The 23,313-nt window shown below is 47.7% G+C and overlaps 1 protein-coding gene across 2 annotated transcripts; it reads left to right on the top strand.

The window, feature by feature from the left end:
- The first annotated feature begins 806 nt into the window (after positions 1-806).
- Positions 807-19,087, top strand: LAPTM5 (lysosomal protein transmembrane 5). Of its 2 annotated transcripts, none has more exons than XM_008496392.2 (8): positions 807-941; positions 7,837-7,930; positions 12,064-12,140; positions 12,814-12,942; positions 13,416-13,541; positions 14,112-14,207; positions 17,316-17,408; positions 18,338-19,087. In XM_008496392.2, the coding sequence occupies exons 1-8, from the start codon at positions 822-824 to the stop codon at positions 18,410-18,412; spliced, it is 810 nt and encodes a 269-aa protein (XP_008494614.2). In that variant the 5' UTR covers positions 807-821; the 3' UTR covers positions 18,413-19,087. The 2 variants fall into 2 exon arrangements, with proteins under 2 accessions (XP_008494614.2, XP_030320269.1); XM_030464409.1 differs by lacking the exon at positions 18,338-19,087 and adding an exon at positions 17,812-17,865.
- The last annotated feature ends 4,226 nt before the right edge of the window (positions 19,088-23,313 follow it).

The raw sequence follows: 23,313 nt of genomic DNA, 5'->3' as shown, positions 1-23,313 counted from the left end.
ACCCTGCTGGGGCACATCACATCCTTCCCAGGAAGCCAGAAGCTCAGCTCAGTCTACTCCACAGAAGGTCTGAAGCATGACAGGTTTGTGAAAGAGGAAAATAAATTAAAAAAACTGTTAAAAAAAAGAAAGTTTTTTTTTAAGTGAGGATGGGGATTAATTTAGTAGTAAGGAGCCCATTTTCCTAAGTTCAGGCAGGGGCAGACAGGCTGATGTCCTGCACAGGCACTGAGACTCCAGACTCCAATCTCTCTGTTGCTTTTCTTTTCCAGGAGCTGCCAAACATAAATCACAGCAGCTTTCCCAGGAGCAAATCTGCAGATGTCTCAGCCACCAACCTTGACCCTTGGAGTCCCACTGTCCTTCCAGTCCCAGAGTCCAGGGCTGCTCCATCATCTGCTCCCAGGAGCAATTCCAAGGAATGGTGACTGGTGCTGGCAAGGAACCAACTGCTTCAAACTGAAGAACTTGGATGCTTGACTGCAAAAACAAGGGGTCATGTTTAAGGTGAAATTCTTGGCCTCCTGCTTTTGTTTCTGGTGATTTTTGGAGGGCAAAGCTGCACCCTGCTTCAGATTCCTCCTCTCCTCTGCCCTCACTTGCTGGACACCACTTGCCTGGAGCAACCTTTGTGCTTTTGTTTGCCACCAGGGATGTGCAAGCAGCTAAAAGCAGAATTTTGCTTTCTCTGTCACTGGGAAATCAAAGGCCTCATGTGACTTTGTAGATGACTTAACACATTTCTAGACCAGGAAGGAAGGAAGGGGAGCTGGGCTGCTCACTTTGCTTTGCACTGGGGTAGTTGCTGCAGGTTCCACCTCATGGACTCAGGAGCTGAGCAGAGAAATCAGAAAATGATCAGCCAAATGCCCATTGAGACCCCCAGGTGTTGCTTCTTCAATGTCAAGACAACAACAGCCTCCCTGGGCATCTTCCACATGGTAAGTGACAGGGCTGAAAGGGGGGACAGGACCAGAAATCAGAGCTGGAGGGGTCAGCTCTGCAGAAGGTGTAATCATTGCAGGTCACAGATTTCTCTGATTCCTGACTTCTTTGTGTGCCCAGAAGATTAGAAAAAAATTAAATATATGATTCAAGAGGGATGGACAAAAGAGAAGATGGTAAGGGTGAGGAGGGAAGGGAGGGGACAGGAAGAAATTTCTCACCCTAGGAGGTTTTAAACTATTTTTTCCCTATTTTTAAACTATTTTTTTTCATGGGAACCCACTCTGCTGCTTGGGTTTCCCTTGCAGCTTGATACAAGGACTCTGCCTCATGCTGGGCTCTGTAGCTTGGCCAGGGCTCATTGCAAGGTACCTGGGCCTGCTGGTCAGAAACTGGGCACTGGCACTGGGAGCTGTGGAAGGGCTGAAATGATGGCTCAGGGGGGGCTGGAGGGATCCAGGGCCCTGGTCAAGCAAAAGGTGGTGGGCAAAGCTGCTTCATCTCTCTCTCTACTACCAGTTGGACACAGTATTTCATGGTGTTGGTGTCTGTTGGGATCCAGGGCTGTGGTTGGGTGCCAGGTGACTGCTTGGGGCTGGGTTCAGATGGCAACAGGGTCTGCAGGGACATTTTTTCCCCTCCACCTGGTTGCCCAGAGGTACTTTCAGGTGTCTGGGAGTCATAGTGAGGATGTGGTTTTTTAAAACTTAAAATAATCCCAGCTGGTGGACTCAGTGTGCAGGGTGGGAATGGTTCCTGGGGGCTCCTCACCCATGGCACAGGAGAGATGGAGATGGGAGCAAAGAGGTGCTGGGCAGGACCCTGGCCTGCATCCACTGCTGGAGGAGTCACAAAATGGAAGGCAAAGAAAATTGAAGATTAGCTGAATTGCTTAGGTTTGGGTTTGGTTTTTTGTTGTTGTTGTTGGTTTTTTTGGTTTGTTTTTTAATGTAAGACAAAGGGAAAGCATTCAGAGAATAAAATCTGAATGTTGTCAGCAGCTCTGTGGGTTGCAGGAGGCAGGGAGTGAAGGGGGTGGCACCTGGACTGGGGCAGGAGATGGTCCCATGCCAGCCCAGAGCAGGAGAGCAGAGAACCTTGGGTCTATGCCACGTTTTCATGCAGTGTCACTGCCAACATCTTTCCCCTGGCATTACTTAAAAGCCAGGTGCTGTAGTGGTGTTTCCATCCTGTATTTTAATCGTTTGGGGACCTCAAAGTCATGATGAGATTGGCTAAAAGGCTCCTGCAATTTCACAACCTCTTTTGGCTTCTGCTTTTTGAGCATCTCGATTACACCCTGGGCTGGCTCCTTGTCTTTTTGCCACGAGCTCAAAGCTTCTCATCTCAGTGCTTTAAAGAAAAAGAAATTGCTTCATTTCTTGCACATTCTCACGACCCCAAGACAGGAAAATTGAATGATGTGAAAGCTGAGAGTCTGCAGCAGAGCAGAAGCAATTCCTGACAAGCAATTAAACCCAGAGCCACCACAGAGGGATGGTCATGAGCTCTTTAGAAAGGGGACTCCCTTGGCAGAGATACAAGATCTGAAGAGGAGGTGGTGAAATTAAAGGTCTGTGCAGAAAGGGGAAACAGAAGACAAGGAGCTGGGGCACATTTTGCCCCCCATGCCATCTGGCCTGGTTGTCAGTGCTGGAACAAGCCTGGGGAAAAGGAATCACCTTTTTGCCTAGCTGGAAGGGTGAACCATCAAAAAGGCTCCTTTGTCTTTGCCAGAAGTCAGGAGATGCTTTGAACTGAGCCACATTCTTCTCATGTGTTTCACCGTGATGCCACTGACAGGACCAGTGACTGCTGGGCCAAACTGGAGCAGAACCAGACACCACCTCCCTGGGCTTGTGGTTAACAGGGAAAAAACTGAATTACCAGTTGTGTCAGTTCCCAAATGCCTCCTGGGTCTGTTGAAGACACCAGGAGGGTTTTGAACAGTGAAAGGCAGAGCCTTGGAGTGAAACTTCAGTGTGCTCCCAGGAGGGAGTTTGCAGAGGAGGCTCTGCTGAAGAGGAGCTGCTTTGCTTTGCAAAATGACAAAGGCAGAAGTCACAGCACAGATGTCCAGAGTCAGCCCTGAAGTCCAGCAGCTTCCCAGCCTGTAGTCAACAACAGCCAGCAGGGGCTGCTTTGAGAAGAAGAAATTAGGACAAGTACCAAGTGATCCCTGCCCTGTGCATCCCCTGCTGTCAGGACATCTGAGACCTCTGGAGCTCGAGCTTACATGAAACCCATCATATTTACCAGCTGGTGTGCTTAATCATCTCCAGCTCTCTTCTGCTCACGTTTCCTTCTTACCTTTTCCATCTCTGACAAATTCTGGTGGCACAGGAGCAGTGGCTGTTCCATACACAGCCTTTTCTGGTTGCTGGGAATCTTACCCCTCTCCTGACTGCTAGCAGATGCTCAAACCAGAAGCTGTGTGACATACACTTAGTTGTAGCTTATACCTTACCCTCTATAAAGGAAAGGACAGCAAAACACTTCTATTCTCATCATTGCTCACTGAAAGAGGCCCTGAAGCCAAAGGATGCTGCCTGGGCTGGGGCCAGCAGACTGGTCTTGGAAAAAAGGAGTTGGAGCAGCTCAAACCAAAGCCAAGGAGCAGGCAAAGCATGGGCAGTCAGGGATCTAATGCTGGAGCTGCCACTGACCTTCTGCACAAGGGACAAGTCTGTCCTGGGTATAAAGTCACTCTGAGACTGTTTTTATAGCAGGTGTGCTCATCACATCCCTCAGGCACATCCCCAGGAAAGGCTGTGGCAGTAATGAGTCCCCTTGTATGTTAATGAGGATGGGCAGCCAAAGCCTCTTGCATGTGTCTCCGTTCTGCTCTGCTCTGCCAGGACATGGCTTGGCCTCACCCTGCCCCTAACAGACCACAAGCAACATGAAATTACCCTGGAATCTCACTCTGGATTGGGAGAGGATCCTGCAGAGCCAAAGCTGAGTCCTCCTTGCTCTTCTCTCCCTCTGCTCTTCTTGGCAGACCAAGGTTCCAGGGCTCCTTGGACAGGACCCATCCCTTGTCTCTAAGTGACAGTCCCTGTGCAGCTCAACCTGCATGGCAGTGACCAGCAGGATGTGGATGGTGGCCAGGAGGGTTGGGAATCACCCTCTGAACCTTTGTGTCACCTTGTTGCCAACCCAAAGCAGTGGTTGCCATAGGACATGCAGAGGTACCCTGGGCAGGATGATGCAGGGTGTGGGGTGCTGGGGAGCATCAGTCACCAACATCCCAGGGGCAGCCTCAGCACCCAGCTCTTCAGTCCTGCTGCCTGCAATGCCTCCAGCTCCCCACGGTTCTGCAGGTCCCTGAATGTCTGTACCTGCTCTGCCCCTGCAGAAAAATTCCTTCTATACACAGCCCCTGGGGAACCAGTTTGCTATTTGGGGAAGGTTGTCTTGTCTTCCTGAATTAAGAGATAGCACAGAATAGCAAATACTTTTCCCCTGCCTCTTCCCCACCTTTTTGAGCACCTAGCTGCAGCTAGGCAGAGGGAGGGGAAAAAAAAAAAAAAAGGGATTTTTAAACTCAGCAGTGACTTGGATGATTTGCTGCATCAATCCTGCTGCTTGGTATCAGTGTAAATTATTGCTGTGAGTCCTAGTGGGGAATCAGAGTGATGATGGGTGAGAGTGATGCCATCAAACACAAGCTCTCAGGCTTGGCAGTGAAGTGGTGTCCTCCTGTAAATCAGATTTGCATTAGTCCTGATCTCTCCATAGACTTGTTGAAATAAATTGTGGGATTCTCAAACAGGGATGAAGAAGGAGGGGACAGAGTTATGTGAGGAGCAGAGTTCTACTTGGAATTGTGAAGTGACTTGCATGTGACTCTCCAAAAAAGCACAGAGGAATTTGTCCTTCTGCTCATCTGCTCCTTCCAGGCATGAAAAAGCACGAGTCATTTGACATTAGCTTCAAGAGCAAGGCTGGCAAGTTGCTCCTCTGCATGCAGCCTGGGCAGAAAACCTGCAATTCATTTGCTGCCAGTCCTTGACTAGAGTCAAAGGGCCAAGCAAGGAACATGTCTGTAGGTTGCTGTGTCCTCTGCTGCAGCTGAGCCCTTCTTTGTCAGCTCTTTAATTCAAGGAATAGAGTTTCAGCCCTGGGACCTTCTTCCAGACACAACCCTCAGGGGTACAGAGCTGTGACTGTACCTTCCCCAGGCTCTGGCTGAGCTGAGATGTCCCTGGGCTGTTCCTCATCCTCCTGGAGCATCTCTGCTGCACAGACAGGAGGGGGAAGGAGGCATCAGGAAGGAGAATGAGAAAATACTTGGAAAGGAAATGTTTGGGACCTGAAACCACTCCTTCTCCCTTCATCCTGCCCTGCCACAACCACCACTTCTAAATTAAAACAAGGAGAGGTGAAGCACTGGAAGTATTGCATTTATTTATATGTGATGCTGTTTGCCTCCCCATGCTGGTGTCACAGCTGTCAGAAACCTTCTCCAGGGTGCAGCTGGAGCAGTTTCCCATCCTCCCCATCACCCCTGCTCATTGCAGCTTCCAGCTTTTCTTGCAGACACACTGAGTGTGCAGAACCCCAGCAGCAACCATCACACTGAGGCCATGGACATGAGGAGAAATTAATTGGAGATCAGACAAGCTGCACTCTTGGAGCAAGGAGTCCCAGGCAGGCACCACCTCAGCTTTCTCTGCCTTCTCCTCAGCCTCCTGTAGGGGTTTCATCACCTCTTGTGTGTGTTCTCTGCAGGAATTCATGAGATTGTCACCTGCCAGGCAGCAGGATGGTGCCAAACCCAATACCAGGTGATGGGGAGGTGTCCTGGCTGCAGGGTGCTGCAGTTCAGTGCTTTGTTCTTTCAGTGCAAGAGCCCTTTCCAGTGGGAAGTTTCAATCAACTTTCACTTTAAGCATTTCCTCAATCTTTCAGGTTGGCTTTGGGTTTTCTGACTGAGGTGTACTTGTTTGCTGCAGCTGCTCTGCTTGTGTAGCTCATTTCAGCACCTGCAAAGAAACCAGGAACTCTTTTGCTTTGCTGTTCTCCTCTCTGGCAGACATCAGAGATGGTTCTGCACACTGAAGTTTAGGCTCTGGCTCTGCTCTGGCTGTAAATCCATCTGGGATGGGAGCATTTGGGATTTGATGTCCTGCAGTCCCTCACTTGTCTTTCAGGAATGAAATTGTTGTTTAGGGCTCAGGTCAAGAAACCATAGAATCCTAGAATGGTTTGGGTGGGAAGGGACCTCTCCAGGTCCCCCAGTCCCAGCCCTGCAGTCTCAGGGACACCCTCACCCAGCTCATGGTGCTCAGAGCATCCTCAAGCCTCACCTTGAACATCTCCAGGGATGAGACCTCAACCCCCTCCCTGGGCAGCCTGGGCCATGCCCTCCTGGCTAACATCCAAAACCTCAAAAAGCAATTTCTTCCTATATTTCCCATGGGCTTTGACCAAGAGTAGCAATAATGGAAGCAAAATCTCTCCAGGAGTGTGTACAGGAAACCTCTTGGACAAGTTAGGGCACCAGAAGTCAGTGTGGGATCTCCAGGTGTGGTTGGTTGGGGAGCTCCCTCCTATCCTGGGGGAGACAGTCAAGTGTAAAGCGACTTCATAGGGATGCAATTTCATCCTTGACAAGGCCCTGTGCTTCCATGGGACTTCCAACACTGTTAAACTGACTTTGTGTTAAATTCCTGGTGTCCCAGTGTAATGAGATCCAGATATTTCTCCTTTTCCTACCAAGGAAATTGCAAAGTTCAGTTGCTGCGTGGAAAAGAAAAATCATCATTAAAAAAATCGTGTGTCTCATGTAGCTCTTGGCCATCAGACAGGCCAGGAGAGAACAAGACACATCCTTTCTCCCAGCTCAGACTCTAGGCAGTGTTTTGAGGCCAGAGGTGGGATACAGGGTCCCAGTCCCCACTGCTGCAAGAATGTGACTTGGGGAATGCTCCCTGCAGAAGAAAGTTCTCTGGGAGATGTGCTACAGCTCCTCTGGGCACTCCACGTGTCCTTGGTGGCACAGGGAGGTGGTGAAGTTGGTTTTGAAGATGGATTTTAGGTCTCCTGCAGCTGACACTCCCCATGGGGCAGTCTGCTCAGTTCCTGTCCCTGCAGTCCATCCCACTCAGCCTTCCTTCCCCTTTTCAGGGCAAAGCAAAGCCTTTTTTTTGCCTTTTTTTTGCCACTTGGATTTGCTTTTCTGGCACTGCCAACCAAGCATCACTCCAGCCTGAGCCCTGCCTGGCTCTGCCATGGCACCTGCAGCCTCCACCAAAGACAAAATACATTTTCTGCTCATTCCCAGTTGGGTTTGCATCATCTCCCAGCAGCTGCTGGTTTGGGCTGTTCCCCAGACACAGAGGCTGCAAAGAGGAGCCCAGACCACAACAGTTCTGGTTCCTCTTTGCTTGCCTCACTTCTTTAAGTGGTTGTTGAGCTGAAAAAGCTGCTGCAGCTCTTGGGGAAATGTTGCTTCAGCCCCGTGGTACCCAAGCTTGTGGTGATCTTGGTGGCAGCTACAAACTTGTTTCCTCTGGGCTTCAGCTGGCTCTGAGACAGAGGTTGTGCAGCCCAGCTAAAATATTTCCAAGTGTAAAGCCAGGACTCCCTGGATAATAAAATGTCACAACAAAATCCATTAACTTCGTGATTCTTCCATCCTCCTTCAGGAGCTGGCAGAGAAAAAAAAAAAAAAAAGAGAGTTAAACTCAAACCCTCCATGAACTGGTACCTCTGGCCCCAATGGTGCCTTTTAGAGGACTTCAACCCCTTCCTGCCTGTCTCTCTTGGAGACCCATCCTGCATTTGGGCCTCTGGCCATTCCTTGGTCCCTGGAAATGACCTTCCTGTTGGTAGGAAGCTGGCCCAGAGCCCACTGAGCTGTGTCTTTTGCTTTTCTTCTCCTAGGTTATGAGCATTTTGCTGCTGGTTGAGTATTCCCTGGAGGTGGCAAGTGGGAAAGGATTTTGCCAAGCCCTGGAGAAGGATTTCTACAGGATTGGTAGGTGGTGTGAGGGAACCCAAGGTCCTACACTGAGCCCTCTTGCTGCTTTGCCAAGGAAAACTGGAAACCAATTCAGAGCAGATGGGCCAAAAGCCCAAGGGCCAGAGACAAAAATCTGGCTCTAAAGTTTGGGATTTGAGCTGTGTTGGCTTTTGGGAGATCAGTGAGGAGCCCAGTGAAGATGTCTCAGGGGATCAGGTCCCCTCCAGCCTCCCCACTCCCTCTTGGCACTAACCTTGGGTTCTCCTTCTCTTCCTTTTCACCCCCTGTGGATCACTTAATCCCAGGTTAATTAATCCTGTTGGCTCCCTTCACACATGGGGCATTTTCCAGGAAAACACAGAAGTGTCTGACCAGCTCAGACTCCCTTAGTCTGCCAAGTGACCTCGGGGGCTCAAAGTGGGGTGAAAACCCATCCCCACCCCACATCCCATGGCTGTGTGACCTTCCTGACATTGTCCCCAGGCTCCTCTATGCCATGGAGCCACCTTCTTCTCACCATCCATCATTCTGGGGTCATTCTCAGAGTTGAAGGCCTTTCAGAATGTCCCACCAGCCCACCTCCCTTCCTCCCCCTGTCCCAGTTGTTCCCAGTCCTTGGTGGTTTTTGCCTGGAAGAAGCAGCCAGGCTGGTTTGTAGCCCACAAGTTGTCCCATGCATCCTTTTCACCACAGCTGGTGACTGAATTCCTATGGCTTGACCAAAGAGGGATTTAGCTTGGCTTCCAGAGCCCCAGCAGATTTATCAGCTTGGGTGCCACTTGAAAGAAAATAACTCCCCAAACCTCTAATATTAAAGCTCTTTGGAAGGAGCTTTTTTTCTTTTTTTTTTTTCCAGAAAGATCATCCCAGGCCAATAAGTTTTTCTTTTCTTTCTTTTCTTCAAGTATCTAAATTGAATATTCTTTAAAGAAAAATAAACAAATCACCAAGACAGTTTTTTCTGCTGATTTCCATACAAACCCACTACCTGCTTTCTAAGCAAGATGGGTATTTCTGCAAATCTGGGGGTTCTTCTTTAAAACTCTAACACTTCCCTTTGGAATTGGCCCTGTCCTTCTACCCACACAATCAACATGCCAGCTCCTCTTCCACTGCCTCCTACACAAAAAAGAACATTTTATAATAAAATCCCCAGCACTTCCACCTGGCTTCTCTTCCCCAATACTTCAAAGGGCTCTGCCTGGGAGATGCTGAGTGTTTTCTGATCCTAGTTAAAATAAACCCAGTACAACCCTTCTATTTCCAGAAACTGAGGGGGAAGCAGCACAGAGAAGCAATAGAAAAATTTCATTTTGACTTCAAAACCCAGATGGAAGAATTGGAGAACCATTTGAGGAGAGGTTCTGCCCCTGCCCTCAGCATCTGCTGCTCTATTGGGAGATTCTGCCAGATTCTGGCTCAGAGTTTGCAATGCAAAGGTTGTAGCTGTGGCCCCAGAAAATAAAGCAGGCTTCTGGGAAGCTGCTCTGCACATGAGTGGGAAAAAAAGTCAGGTAGGAGTTCTTGGTATGGAATTGGGGCTCCCTCAGGATTTCTCCCCAGGAGGTTTGGCTGCCTTGAAAAAGAAAGGATGGGATCCACAGGGAATGGAAGGAGAAGGAGAAGGAGAAGGAGAAGGAGAAGGAGAAGGAGAAGGAGAAGGAGAAGGAGAAGGAGAAGGAGAAGGAGAAGGAGAAGGAGAAGGAGAAGGAGAAGGAGAAGGAGAAGGAGAAGGAGAAGGAGAAGGAGAAGGGAAGGAGAAGGAGAAAGGGAAAGGGAAAGGGGAAAGGGAAGGGAAAGAAAAAGCAAAAGGGAAAAGGGAATGGGAAAGAGAAAGAAAAAGAGAAAGGGTAAAGGAAAGAGAAAGACAAAAAAAGAAAGAGAAAGAGGAAAGGGAAAAGGAAAGAAAGAGAAACGGAAAGGGGAGAGGAAAGAGAAAGACAAAAAGAGAAAGAGAGAGGGAAAGAGAAAGGGAAAGGGAAAGAGAAAAGCAAAGGGAAAGGGAAAGGGAAAGGGAAAGGGAAGAGAAAAGGAAAGGAAGGGGAAAGGGGAAAGGGAAGGACAAGACTGAATCACTTCTTGTAAGATTTTTTTCCTTTTATCTGGAATTTCCTTGACTGTAACAGTTGCCTCTTGCCATCCAGTAACAGTCCTCCAAGAGCCAACAGGGACAAACCCTCTTATCCTCTCAATATTCCCATATTTTTAAGGTGCTGTGAGGAAACCAGTTTATTCCTGGGTCAGACAACCAGATGAACATGTGGAAGGGACAGAGGGGAAAACCCTGGAATGATGCCCCTGGCTTTTAACATTGTACAGGTGCCAAAGCTTGGGTTTTTAATACAATACAGGCAAACATTAATCAATCCCACAAGGGCCAACCAAGCCAGGAAGGGAAATACTGAAAAGACTTTAAAATTGATGTCTTATAATTTTGGACAAGAGATGCTGGGCATGGAAAGAGCCAGGGTTAGGCACCAGGGTTTGCTGTAGCTGCAAGTGCTGGAAGTCCCAGAGCTCCCCAGGTACCTTCTGCTGGGTCTGGAAGGCAACTTGCCACCCTGCCAGCCCTTCTAAAGTAGTCCAGGTGGCATCTGGCCTTGCTATGCCATGAACCATCCCATGGAAGGTTTGCACAGAGGGGTCTAAGAGCCAGCAGCAGCTCCTGATGTCCAAGGGGGTCACTCCTGTAGCCCAGCTGCTAAATCTGCTCCTACAAAGAAAGCAGCCATTTTTTTTTCCAGGAAAATCTTTCATTACTGAGATCAAACCCATCGATACTGAGCCATCCCTGGAACAAAGAGATGGAGCTGGCAGCAGAAAGGATGAGTGCCTTTTGTTGTGAGCAACAGGAGACAGAGAGTGTGCAGGGAGTTGTTTTCTCTTGGTTTTCCTTTTCTTCCCAGCCTTTTGTGCCTGTAGGGTTGCAGGCTTTTGGTTTCCTTGGTTTGTTTGTTGGGTTGTTTTTTTTTTTTTTTTAATCTGGGTTCTGCTTGGGAAATTCAGCTGAGCTCTGCCTGCAATTACCCTGCAGGAGCACGGGCCTGTTGCCCAATCCATCAGGGAGCCTGGAGCATCAGCCCCTGCAGAAAGCAGCAGAAAACCACAGATGCCTCGAATCTTAGGAAATCCCATGCTGAGGAGATAAATCCTCTCTTGGGAAAACGTCTGATGGTTGGTTCTGGGAGGAAAAGCAGGGAAAATGTCTGCAGGCAGTTTGGGATTGACTGGGACTGGTTCCTTCTGTGGCTGAGTCTGTCTGCTTTGCTAAATTCTTTTTTTTGGTTGGTTGGTTGGAATTTATGCTGTCCTGGCAATAATCTCTGATTCTTTGTGCCCTGGATCACAGCCCTGTTGCTACTTTCTTGTTTCTGAAGGGTGGGTTTGGTTTTCTGCCTTGGAGCTTGGACTCTTCCCCCAGCCCTTGGGAGCTGCCAGGCTGTGAGCAGCAGCTCCTGCAGCCCTTTCCCCCTTTCTCTGCAGCTGAGGTTTCTTTTTTTGCTGTTTTCTCCTTCCTCTTCTGTGTTTCAACTTCCATTACTTTGTGGCAAGCAGACCATGTGTTTGTGGTTGTCTTTTTTTATTATTATTATCGGGTTACAAGCAGGAGCTTGTTTTCTGTCATCTAAACTCATTTTTTTTTTTCCTGATGTAGGTTCAGTCTTTGTTGGATGCTTTTGATCACTTCCTTAGATCTGACACCTCCATGTGCAGCAATGATGCTCTTCAGAGGAGCTATTTTTGTTTCTTTGAGGGCTGCAACCTTCTCAAAGGGTTTTTCTCTCCTAGTCCTGGGATGGAGGAGGCTTCCCATGCTCAGAGAAGGAAGCACTGGGCAGAACTTTAGGCTGAAATTCCCTCATCAGCAAATCTCCATTGTAGAGGAGATTCCAGGGTGTTGCTAAGCCTTGAGGAAAATAGCAGGGGAAGTTAAAATATCAGTTTTGTCTCCAAAATGAAGCCAAGTGCACTCCCTCCTAGCAGAGTAAGGATGGGAGCAGCACTGCTGGTGGTACCACCCATCTCTCTGCTCTGTATGGCTCAGCCCAGCTCTCAGACAGGTCTGCTAAAGCCCTGAAAAGTTTCTAGAGCTTCTCAGTAGGGTTTTTGGCCCTTAGCAATGTGGTAATTACTTCTCTTCCTTTTAGCTGATGTCATCACCAGTTTCCTCCTGATCATCATGCTGTTCTTCATCAGCTTCAACCTCCTCCTTGGTGTGGTCAAGGTAAGTCCTCCCCAAATGCTCTTTGGCTGCTGGCTGAGGCCTCTCTGGGTGAGGAGGTGTTAGAGGAGGGCACTAGAAATGCTCACTGAAAGTGTTTAAGAATGAGCACAAAAGCAGATAAATATTTCTGCTCTCTTACAGAGGGGGAAGGTGGTGAATCTGCAGCCTCAGGCTCATCTGCAAGGTTGCTGACTGCCAGATTTACCAGATCTTGGTGACATTTCCATCCAGACTGTTTTTTGTGTTAAGGAATGGAAATGTTATCATTTGGAAATGTCATTTTATTGCCTCATTTCCTTGCTCTTTGCAAGTCAGATCCTGAAAAGGACCTGTAACTCCCCTGTTACACTGGGGATTCATTTCCCATTTCATTTCCCATGCACTGCTGTGGGAATCCAGCTTTTTCCCCAGATTCTGGGGACAACTGAACGACAGCTCTGGTGGGATCGAGTGCCAATGTCACGTAGGGAAAATTCCCAGAACCTTTCCAGAGGTGTGAGGGAAAAAAAATATCAATAAATCAATATTGATGCCCTTTGTTGTCACCACACTGTGTGGAATGAGATAGAGAAATGCCAGGAAAGTATTCTTGGAGTATGTAATAGGTGTACTGGGAGCTGGTCTTCTTCTCCCATGCCAAACAGCAATAACTGGCATTGATTTTCTTTCTCAGAAGAGGGAATGTCTCCTGATCCCATTCCTTGCTCTTCAAGTCATGGATTTTTTCCTCAGCCTCCTGGCAATGTTCAGCTCCTACATCCAAGTCCCAGCAGTCATTTCTGTGACCTCCCTTAGACACACGGTAGGTAACAAACCACTCCTGGAGATTTCTCCAGGAGACAGAGACCAGGGGGTTGTGTAGGAATAAAAGATCATTATTTGGGGCCAGGGCTCTTCATGCTGGGATAGTTTCTGTGCTGGCTGGAGGAAGGATGCAACCCATGGGAGATAGAGGAAAGGAGAGCTGGTGAAAGGCTGGTTCCTCATGTCTGAGCATCTTCTGTGGGGTTGATTATTTAACCTGAGGAGGTGGTTCTGGTTGTGCCCATGCTAGGAAGGGTTTGTCTGGAGATGAGCCACAGGTTTCTGCTGTGGAGCTTCTGTAAATCACCCCCCAAGAGGGTTTGCTCAGCTTTTTGGCTGCTGTAAGTGAATGACCCAGCTTGGGCTGTCAGGGGGAGCAAGGCACAGACCCTGTACACAGTGTGGACAATCTGCAGAGGTGATGCCACCTGGAAAGCAGAACCAAACTCCTCTTCCCTGCCCTTCCCACAGCAGGAGCACTCGACAATCCCTTTCCTGGCTCTGCAGCTGCTGGATTTCTGCCTGAGCATCCTCACCCTCTGCAGCTCTTACATGGAGGTCCCCACCTATCTCAGCCTCAAGTCTGCAGACAACAGGGTAAGTTATGAGTAAGACGAGGTGATTTATTTTGTTTTCATGCTGCTAACACCTCATGAGGTTTTCTTCAGTGGCTGTTAAGACAGAATAAACTTTCTCTGATCTCTGTGGTATAGCCAGAACATCTCTGTTTGGTGGCAGAAGTGGATTTTCCATAGATTCTCACCTGTCCTTGACAGCCAGCTTGCTTCTCCATGTGATTCCTAAAAGTGCCCCTTGTTTTTCTTACTCCAGACTTAGGGATGCAAACTGCAGAGCAAAATGCCTTGAATAAAACCTGCCTGCCTGCTGGAAAATGCCCTGCCTTCATCTTTATTAAACAGTCATAGCTTTAGTTCTCATTTTTGAAAAATCTTTGCCAAAGGCATGTAAACAATAAAAAATTGTTTAAAATAAAAAATATTGTTTATATTTACAATGTAAACAATGTAAAAAATCTTCTCTCTGGACTCTTTCTGTCCCACCCCCTGAGAACCAGGCTGAGAAACCTCCTGAGATCTCCACCCCTTTGTGTGACCCTGGTGGAAGGGAAAAACCTCTATGACTGAGACCTTCCCCCCTCTTTTCCAGGGCTTTCTGCCAACCCTGGAGATGCTGTCAAAAAAGGAATATGCCAGAGTGTTGATCACCTTCACCATTGCATTCATTGCTGTCCTCTTCCTGAAGGTAAGTGGTGTGGAGAGGCTGAAATGAAGTTCTCCTGCCTGGAGGAGGGAAGGAATTGGTTCTTTTTCTCTCTCAAGTCTGCCAGGGCATTGCTTGGTCTCTCTTTGGGCATAAAAGGACCATCTGAGGCAGATCTAGCATTCAATTGCTGGTTTTATGCTCCAGCAGATGGGAGTTATATAGCAAAATCTCTCTTATATCCAGAAACTCTCACTGCCCATTCATCTCGAGAAGGATGAGATGTTTGGAAACAAACAGAGGAAACTCTGCTGCTATTGTGTGCCAAAATAAATGAGGTCATTAAGCAGCAGTTTAGGTCTTCCACTTGGGTAGGTGACTGGCTCTGCACTGATGTAAGCAGAGTCATGAACACTCAAAGCCTGAAATGTAATTAAAACCCACGAGCTGCTAAATCCTGCTCACATCTCAGGAAACTCCACACTGAAGTGGTTTCTGTGCTTCTTGCTTCAATGGATCAGAGAACAGCTTTTCCACTGAGGGGTTTCAGACCAGCTAAGAAAACCACATCTTTCCAGGTACTTGAGCAGATCCTCACAGGGAGCAATGATACTTTTTAGCTGGAAAACATTTGTTATTCAGACTTTTCCCAGGTGGCCAGACAGGTCAGTGTGGGGTGGAATCTGTTGTATGATTGCACAGCAAACACGACTTTAGCATCTCTTTTAATATTTGCCATATTAATATGGTCATTTTTGCAAATATTTGCAATATTTGCACTGGGGGAGAGGAGATAACCCCAAAACCCAGCTGGCAGCTTGGGTCTTCATTGAAATCTCACTGCCCTGGCAAATCAGCTGATTTGGATTTTCCACAGGGTTAGGTACAAGACTGCATAACTTGGACTGACTTCCTCTGCTGGAGTTTGTAGGAGGAGAAACATGAGCAGGACCATTAAAATAAAAAAAAAAATAAGGCCACGAGCAAGCACTCTGTGGTCTCCACACCCCTTTAAACACAGTGACAATCCCTCCCCTCTTCCATCTGTAGCAAACCACTTTGTAAGAGTTCCAGGTGATAAAGATCTGATGGGAAATGTGGCACCAACATGAAATATTTTAGCTGTAAAAAGGCCATTTGGCCAATTTAGGGTCCATTGGTTTCAATTCACTGAATGCCCACACCAAGGTAGTGTCTGAATGTGCTGGACTGGCCCAGGACCATAAATTGACTTTCTTAATGACCCAGCACAACCATTCAGTGCTCTTGGACTAAAATGTTGCTTCTGGGTACCCAGTCCTGTGTTTCTGCCAACTTCCAATCACTGTGCCCAAAGCTGCATCCCAGAATTTGCCCCAGAGGTGATCTGTCAGCTGGAGAAGGGATGGGACATCTGCCCCACTCACTGCCTCTGCCAGACACCTCCAGAAAAGTCTCAGGTGAGGCTTTGCTCAACCTTTCAGCAGGAAAAATGTCTCTGCTGATGCTGGGGTGGCACCACCTCTCCCTTTTTGCTCTCATAGCATCACCCTTGGCAGGGAGCATCTTCCTTACTGCAACAGGGAGGTTTCTTCACCCTAACCAGGGCAGAGACATCTTCACATGGACAGCCCCAGCATCACTTGTTCAAGCTCTGATTTTTTTGGAGATGGAAAAGGGTTGGACTCGATGATCTCTGAGGTCCCTTCCAACCCAGCCAATTCTATGATTCTATGATTCCAAGGGCAGAGTGAGTGAAGCTCCATCAGGGCAATCTCCCAAGGAATCTTTATCTCAGCCCAGCATCACAGAGTGGTTCCCTCCACACACACTGATAAGAATGCAGAGACCAAGAGGAGTAAAACATTTCTGATTAGAAATGAGACAAAGGGTTTAACACAATTACTGCTGGAGCAGTTTGCTTCTCGACCTGGAGGACAAGTTTCCCACCCATTCACAAAGAGGATTTTTCCCTCTTCAGTTTAATGTGGAGAATCTTGAGAGGTTTCAGGTTGATGAGCCCAAGGTCACTGGCTGTCTTTGCATAACTTTGTGTTCCTTGTGTTCTGCTCACACTTGGTTTTCCTTGGAGCAGTCTCCAAAGCAAACCTCACTGATGTCAGTGCAGATAATGGGCACCACAGAAACTCTGTTTGAAAAACAAAAAGGATTCTTTTTGGATTCTTTTTGTTGTATGATTTTTAATTTTTTTAAATTCACTAAGGTTTGGTTTTTCCACAAATGAATGACATTTTTCTACATCTTATATGATGGAGTCAGTTTGGGAAAAGGAAAAGCTTTTGCAGTGTTCCCTAAAAGTGGCCAATGTTTGGATTTAGCTCCTCATTTCTGGAAGTTTGCTTGAGAGATGGATTCCTTCAACTCAGATACTTCATTCCTTGTTCTCTTTCCTTGCCTTGGCTTTGTGTCAGGACAAAAAGTCCTCCATTGTTCTGGGAAATGCTGAGCTCCATAGCTTGCTCTTGGAGCACACAACTCCCTGTGTCCCTCTGAAAATGCCAACTGGTTTTTTAAGCAGATTTTCCTGCCAGTAAAAACAAGAGGCACATGACTCTGCCTCACTTCCCAGAGCAGGGAAAATATTTATTTAATATGGTATGTTTCACTGGCCTGGCTTATTTTCTTGTGCCACAACCCATCAATTGAGCCATTTTTCTCAGAAAAGCTCTATTTACTGCAGCTTGTAATGCTGGGAGGTGCAAGGTGATCTTGTCAGAAAAGTGTAAGTAGTGCAAGGGCAGGGTTTTGTTGGATGAGCTGATCCTTCAGGTCAGTCCTAGCTGAGCAGGGAGCCTCAGATCTCTGGGAGGTGGATGCTGTGCCCGAGGTGCTTTCCTGAGACATCCAAAAAAACAAACAAAAAAAAGCATGAAAGATGTGTCCCTTTCCTCCCTGATGATATTGCACTCTCCGAGGTCTTAAAAACATGCTTTATATCTACCAGTATTTCTAGTCTGGCTTCCCACACTGCTCTGAATTGATGGACTTGTCACCTTGCTAGTGAGGGGTCAGGATGGTGATTTAAGGCCCTGGGACACCTGGTCCCAAGCTTCTGCCCTCTGAGAAGAGGGTAAGAAACAGCAGGCTGATGGCAAAAGTGGAAATTGACTTCAGATGCAATGCCTGACCCCCTCCCCCTTTCCTTTTCAGGCCTATATGTTCAAATGTGTCCTGAAATGCTTTCATTATATTAAAACCATCAAAATGGAGGAGTTGAAAGCTGACGAGCAAGCACTGGAAAAGGTGGGTAAAGGCTCCTTCCCAGCAGGGAGAGGCAGGGCTTGGACTGATGAGGTGCATGCTGAGCCTTACATTTGCTTCTCTGATGGTCTGAGAGTTCAACCCTTCCAAGGTGCATCAACACTTTCCAGTTATAAAGTTTGTAAAGTTATAAAATCTTTCCAAGTCTGGTATCTGTGAGGAAGCTCAGACTCAGGCTTCAGGCAAAGCAGAGAAACGGGAATATATCATTTGTATTCTCTGCTCCAGAGATGTGTTCTTCATTTCTGGTGGACTTTGGTTCCTGTGCCTTTGCTTAAAGTTAAGTTTGTCTCCATTTTGCACCAGAGCAACCTCTGAGAGATTTGGTGCATTGCCATTCATCTTACCAGTGTGCTAGATACTGAATGTCACTGTCCTTCCTTAGATTACTGATCACCTCTCTGAATGCATCCAGGTGCTCTGACACCATGGGAAGATACTGAAGAGCTTCCAAAAATAAGAAATACTGTAAAGATGGATGAGAAATAAAGAGGAAGAATACGGAGTGCTAAGTGCAGGCGTTTGTCTTGTTGAAATTTGGCAAATGGGATGAGCTTGGTCCTGCCAGCAGCTCTGCATGTTTCCTGCCCTCTGCAATGATCTGAGCTCAGCTTCTTTCCTTAGTCCATGAGATTTTATTTTGGGGGCACTAAGGAGCCTTGGTCCATTCATTGCAACCATTCTTTGAGAGCAGGAGGTGGGACAGGAAGAAAATTGTCATATATTGTCATGCTGCTGACCTCTAACTCTTCTGGATTTCTTCCAGAAGGAGAAATGTCTCCCTTATGTCTTCCAGCCCATGTAATTATTTTAGCCTGCTCTGAACTAGGGAGAGAAACACAGCCAAGATCAAACCCACTTGAAACCCTTCCTGCCATCCCCAGAGCATAATTAATGGTGTTCTCTTTCAGGCTGTGCTGCCATCATATGAGGAAGCCCTAGAGTTGCCTTCCAAGGAATTCCCACCACCTTATGTAGCAATCTAAGCTCCACTCATGGAGAAAAGATGCCACCAGTGTTGGGGCCTCTTCTTACCCCTTCTCTCAGATAGTCAGCCTCACTGAGAAGCCCTTTTCTTCATAGCAATGTCATGCTTAGTCCAACCCAGCATCACCACAAAGAGTGATGGGGAACCACTGGAGTGGGTGCCTTGTTTTCCTGGGTACCACCAAGCTGCAGAGCTGGTTTTGAGAAACTTGGCACCAGGCACCACTGAGGTTCCCATCACCAGCCTCTGGCATCTGGCTAATGTGAAATCCTTGCCAGGATTCCCTTGCCAGGATTCTGTGATGCCTGCAGGATGTTGTTTCTCATCTGTCTCACACCTAACTCAGCAGCTGAGACATTGAGGATGTGGAATGGGGGGGTGGGATGGGGTGGGGAGAATGGGCAAGAAGCTTTTCACTGAGATAGTCCAGCCCTGAAGCTCTGCTAATCAGCATCACTTGATGAGGACCCTACAGAAGAGGGTCAGCAGAAAAATGAAGATTTCCTATGAACTTCTCTGCAGCTCTCACCCTGTCTGCTTATGATGATGAGCAATGTGTCTCCCAGAACATACAATCTGCTGTTGGATACCTGAGTGTGGGTTTTGTGGTTTTTTTTTTTGCTTTTAGTATGACTTGGAAGATAAGTTTCCATTAAAAAACTGTTAATGGCTTCAATACTTTGCTCTCTGGTTTCTGATTTCTGTCCTTGTTGTCTGACCCAAGGAAGCAGCACTTTGGTTTCACGATTTACTTTAGCAAAAGTGGTATTTTGGCCTTCAGGTGATGTTGTCTTGTGTGTGCTCAGCTGGCAAAGGAGAAGATGGCATTTCTAACAGCCAGCCTGGCAACAGCATCTAAAAATCTAGCTTGTCCCTTCCTCTCCTATCTTATCACCAGTGCTTCAGCTCCTGCTTTCTGTGGCACATTGAGAACTGAATCTGATGGCACAGAGCAGCCCCTGAAGCTGTCAGTGATCAGGGTTGCTGATGGCAGAGGAGAGGTATTTGGAATTTAGCATCTGCTCCCCCTCCTGAAAACAACTCAGTGTGATTTGCTCAGTAACAACGATTCAAGCATCATCCACGGAGTGGAACACAGCCTGGGGTCTTTATTCTGCTCAGAAACCAAACCATAAGATTCAACACACAAGCTTAAGCTTAAATCATGCTAATTTGTAATTTTTTCTGTAATTTTTCTGACTCAATTTGACAGCTGTTTTAGCTGTGACCAAAGAGCAAGAGACCAACACAGAATTCAGCCAGAAAGCCTTGCAGAGGGATGTGAAGAGCCCAGCTCCTTACATCCATTGTTTAATTAGGTGGAGAGCTAAAAAATTGGCTTTGAAATCTGAGTATCTGAAAGGCTGCAGAACCTTCTAGACCTCACCTGTCAGCACTCTTGCTTTTGAAAAACCAAGATGTGAAACTTCGGATGCTGAAACTCTGCTTCCCCACCTTGGCTGCAGGGCTGGAGGAAGCCATGGGCTGCCTAGGTGTGGTTTCTCTCTTTGTCAGTTTTTCAGGACCTGAAAGCACAGTTCTTGCCTTAAGATTCCTCATCAGAGGCTGCAGGTACCAAGATGCAGTGAAAACCATCAGGGCACGGGGACCCCTTCACCTTTTGGGTCTGCCCAAAGTGTCGTGGGGAGAAATAGTAGCAGTTCAGTGGTCTTCTAAAGCAGAAGAGGGTTGCTTAGTGTGATCCAATTAAACAGTGTTAAAGTATCCTTTTCCATTCTCTTTCTTGGCTTAGTTGACTTTAATAATGCAGCTAAAGTACAGCCAGCACATCTCTTGTGGTGGTGTAGAGATGGGCTTTGTTTCTGTGAGGTGTTACACACCCGAGCTTCTGGATGAACCTGATGGTTTGTGGCTCAGCAAGGCAGAAAATCCTCCTGCTTTCTGCACTATTTTCTCTGCAGGGCTCAGAATAGATCCCCATGAAATCCTGGCTCAAAAAAAAAACCCCCAAAAATCTGATAAAATGTATAGATTGATTGTGAGTTTCCAGCCAGGTCAGGGGCTGAGCTCTAGACGGGAAGTGGTTTGGGTTTTCTGAAATGTTAAAAGGTTTGGCCAACACAAACTGAACACAAGCTGTCCCAGTCCTGTTACTAAGTCAGATGATGGCACCATCAATGCAGGTTTTGAGACTGATTAAAGGCTCTTTTTAACATGCCACTGCTAGGCTGTTTTTCCTTCTCTAAACTGATTCAGTGATACGAGCCTCTCCTGTAGAGGCTGAGAAGGAGGTCACACAAAAATGCTTCATGCTGCTCCACAAATTGCTTTTTTTTTTCCCAATGCCCAGGAGAAATGAGCAGCAGTTCTTTTCTGTAGGGAAGAGATGGAGCTGATGATAGGAGCACAGGCAGAACAGGTATTTGAGAGGGACCTTTAAAAGCAGCAGCATCTCAGGGAGGTGGAGACATTCCAGGACTGTGGAGCATGTCCAGAGAAGAGGAATGGAGCTGGGGAAGGGTCTGGATAGCAAGGAGAAGGGGATGGAGAGCAAGGAGAAGGGCTGGAGAAGTTGTGAGGAGCATCTGAGGGTGCTGTGGGTGCTGGTCCTGGAGCAGAGGAGGCTGAGGGGAGACCTTGTGGCTCTCTGCAACCCCCTGAGAGGAGGTTGGAGCCAGGGGGGGTCGGGCTCTGCTCCCCAGGAACAAGGGATGGGACAAGAGGAACTTTTGGCTTCAAGTTGTGCCAGGGGAGGTTTAGGTTGGAGCTGGGGAAGAATTTCTCCCTGAAAGGGTTGTCAGGGCCTGGCCCAGGCTGCCCAGGGCAGGGCTGGAGTCCCCATCATCCCTGGAGGGGTTTCAGAGCCCTGGAGATGTGGGGATGAGGGACATGGGGTGGGGGTGGCCTGGGCAGTGCTGGGGGAAGGGTTGGATTGATGGACTTAAAGGTCTTTTCCAATCAAAAATGATTCTATTATTCTATTGTATGGCTCCAGAGGTCCATTAGTTTCCCTGACTGACTGTGGCCTTTTTCTGACTCAGAGCAAAAGCTTCAATGGAGACAAAAGCTTTTTGCTGGGTGTGTTCGTGTGCTGCTTTCTGCACCTCTGCTTTGTTCCATCTCTTGCTCTCCTCTGGGCATCCTGATGCCTCTGCTTGCAGCTGGAGAAGGCTGAAAGAAAGGCAGCCTCCCTCCCTCTGCTCTGAAAAAAGCAACAACCAAAGGCACTTCACTGCTCTGCCTATTGCACAGAAAGGGAAACCGGGGTATGAAGGGAAAAGAAACAACTCATGGAATATCATGGACCCAGTCAGAGGAGGGAGGGAAAATTGCTCAGTGGGGGAGAGGGATCCTGGTCTGCTCTCAAAGCAAGGTTCTGTACCAGTAAAGCTCCAAAGGTTTAAATAAAGCCCTAGAGACTGCCTGGGGGTTCTCCTCATGTCCTCTGTCCCCTTGCAGAACTGTTTTGCTCTGGTGACACAGAGCAGCTCTCCCTGAGCCTTGGTCCCACTGGGAGAATCCTGCAAAGCCCAGTTCTGGGCTGGAATTGCTCCTGTGCACCATTCCCAGCCTTCTGGTCACACATTTGCTAAAGCTTTGCAGTGATGGGAAATGTTTTCTGGTGAAGATAACCAGCAGAGATTGCTCCAGCAATCCAGGCTACACCTTCAGAAAAGATTCCTTGATCTGGACACCTGGTTGTGGTTCTGTAGATCCTCCTGGATGTTAAGTTGGCCAAAAATACAGTGTCAGTAAAGCTCAGGAGCATTTTTCTGCTGCTGGCTTCTATCAGGCTTTGAAATGGCATCTGGAAAGCTGATGGAGCTGCTGGTAATGTGGCAAAAATACAGCAGTAGGAACAGCAGTGCCCAAACCCAGCATCCCCTGGATGGAAAGGTCTCTCCTAGCCCAAGGATATTTTGATGTCCATGAGTGGGTATAAATAGACCTTGAAGAGGGCAAAGACAGCAACTTGGCAGCATTCCCTGGCATCTCCTCCAGCTGACGTAAGGCAATGTGCTGCCTGGCCCTGGAGCAGGGAGGGAATCCCAGGTGATGGATGTGTGGGGATTCTCCAGGAGCAGACTGGCCCCAGGCACCATCCTGCCCTTCCTGGTGTTTCTACTGCTTGAGTTTTTGCTGATTTGAATGACACCTACAAACCTTCCAGAATTCAGACCCTGGGACAGGCACCATGATAATTGCATAAATCAAACATGAAAAAAAAAAAGAAAAAAAAGAAAAAAAAAAAAGGCTTTACTTGCTGCAGAGAGCTCATTAAGCTAATTACTCACTTGTGTCAGCTGAATGAAGTAGCTGCAACTGCTGGCCCCAGGGGTGGGCCCAGAATGACAGAAATTGGCTGCATGGTCATGCATCAACCAGATCCTTTCCCTGCCTTGTGCTCTCCCTCATCCATCAGGACAGCCCCTGCCAGGCTCCAGCTCATCCTGTATCTTCCCACAGGATTTTTCTGAAGATTTCAGCAGGTGAGTGCTATTTCATGAAGATGTTCCTCTTCTCAGATGACCCCAGAGTCTTTATTCCTACTTCTTCCTCCCCTGGTGTCTTTGTGGGGTTTGGCTTGGTCTGTTGGCTCCTTCACCCTAAAGGAAAACTGCTGCTTGCACAGGGACCTTCACCTGTACAAACCAGGAGTTTTCTGCTGCTGTTTTTTTTTTTTAATTCAAGCAGTTTGGTAAGACAGATACAACCTTAGGGCCAGCTGGTGGCATCACACAGGTGGAAAAATCAAGATATGGAGGGAGGAGAGGATCTGTCCCAAGCTCTGCAGGTGGTCAGCAGGAAAGACAAGAATAGAGCCCAGGAGGCAACTTCAGTCCCAGGGGGAAGCTGTGGGCAAGGTTAACATGGCAAATAAAAAGCATCCCTCTGAAATAAATGTGACCCATAAAATACATAAACATTGCCTGCCCA

This window comes from Calypte anna, chromosome 23 (assembly GCF_003957555.1).
Source record: "Calypte anna isolate BGI_N300 chromosome 23, bCalAnn1_v1.p, whole genome shotgun sequence".
NCBI lineage: Eukaryota > Metazoa > Chordata > Aves > Apodiformes > Trochilidae > Calypte > Calypte anna.
The sequence above is the reverse complement of the archived record's forward strand: the minus strand, read 5'-3'. Positions and strand labels throughout refer to the sequence as shown.

What these genes read in the sequence shown, in the direction of transcription:
- LAPTM5 (XM_008496392.2), top strand. Translation starts at nt 822, where the DNA reads ATGGACTCAGGAGCTGAGCAGAGAAATCAGAAAATGATCAGCCAAATG. An exon ending in TTGCTGTCCTCTTCCTGAAG is followed by an intron (nt 14,208 to 17,315) that starts GTAAGTGGTGTG and finishes TTTCCTTTTCAG; the next exon opens with GCCTATATGTTCAAATGTGT. An exon ending in ACGAGCAAGCACTGGAAAAG is followed by an intron (nt 17,409 to 18,337) that starts GTGGGTAAAGGC and finishes GTTCTCTTTCAG; the next exon opens with GCTGTGCTGCCATCATATGA.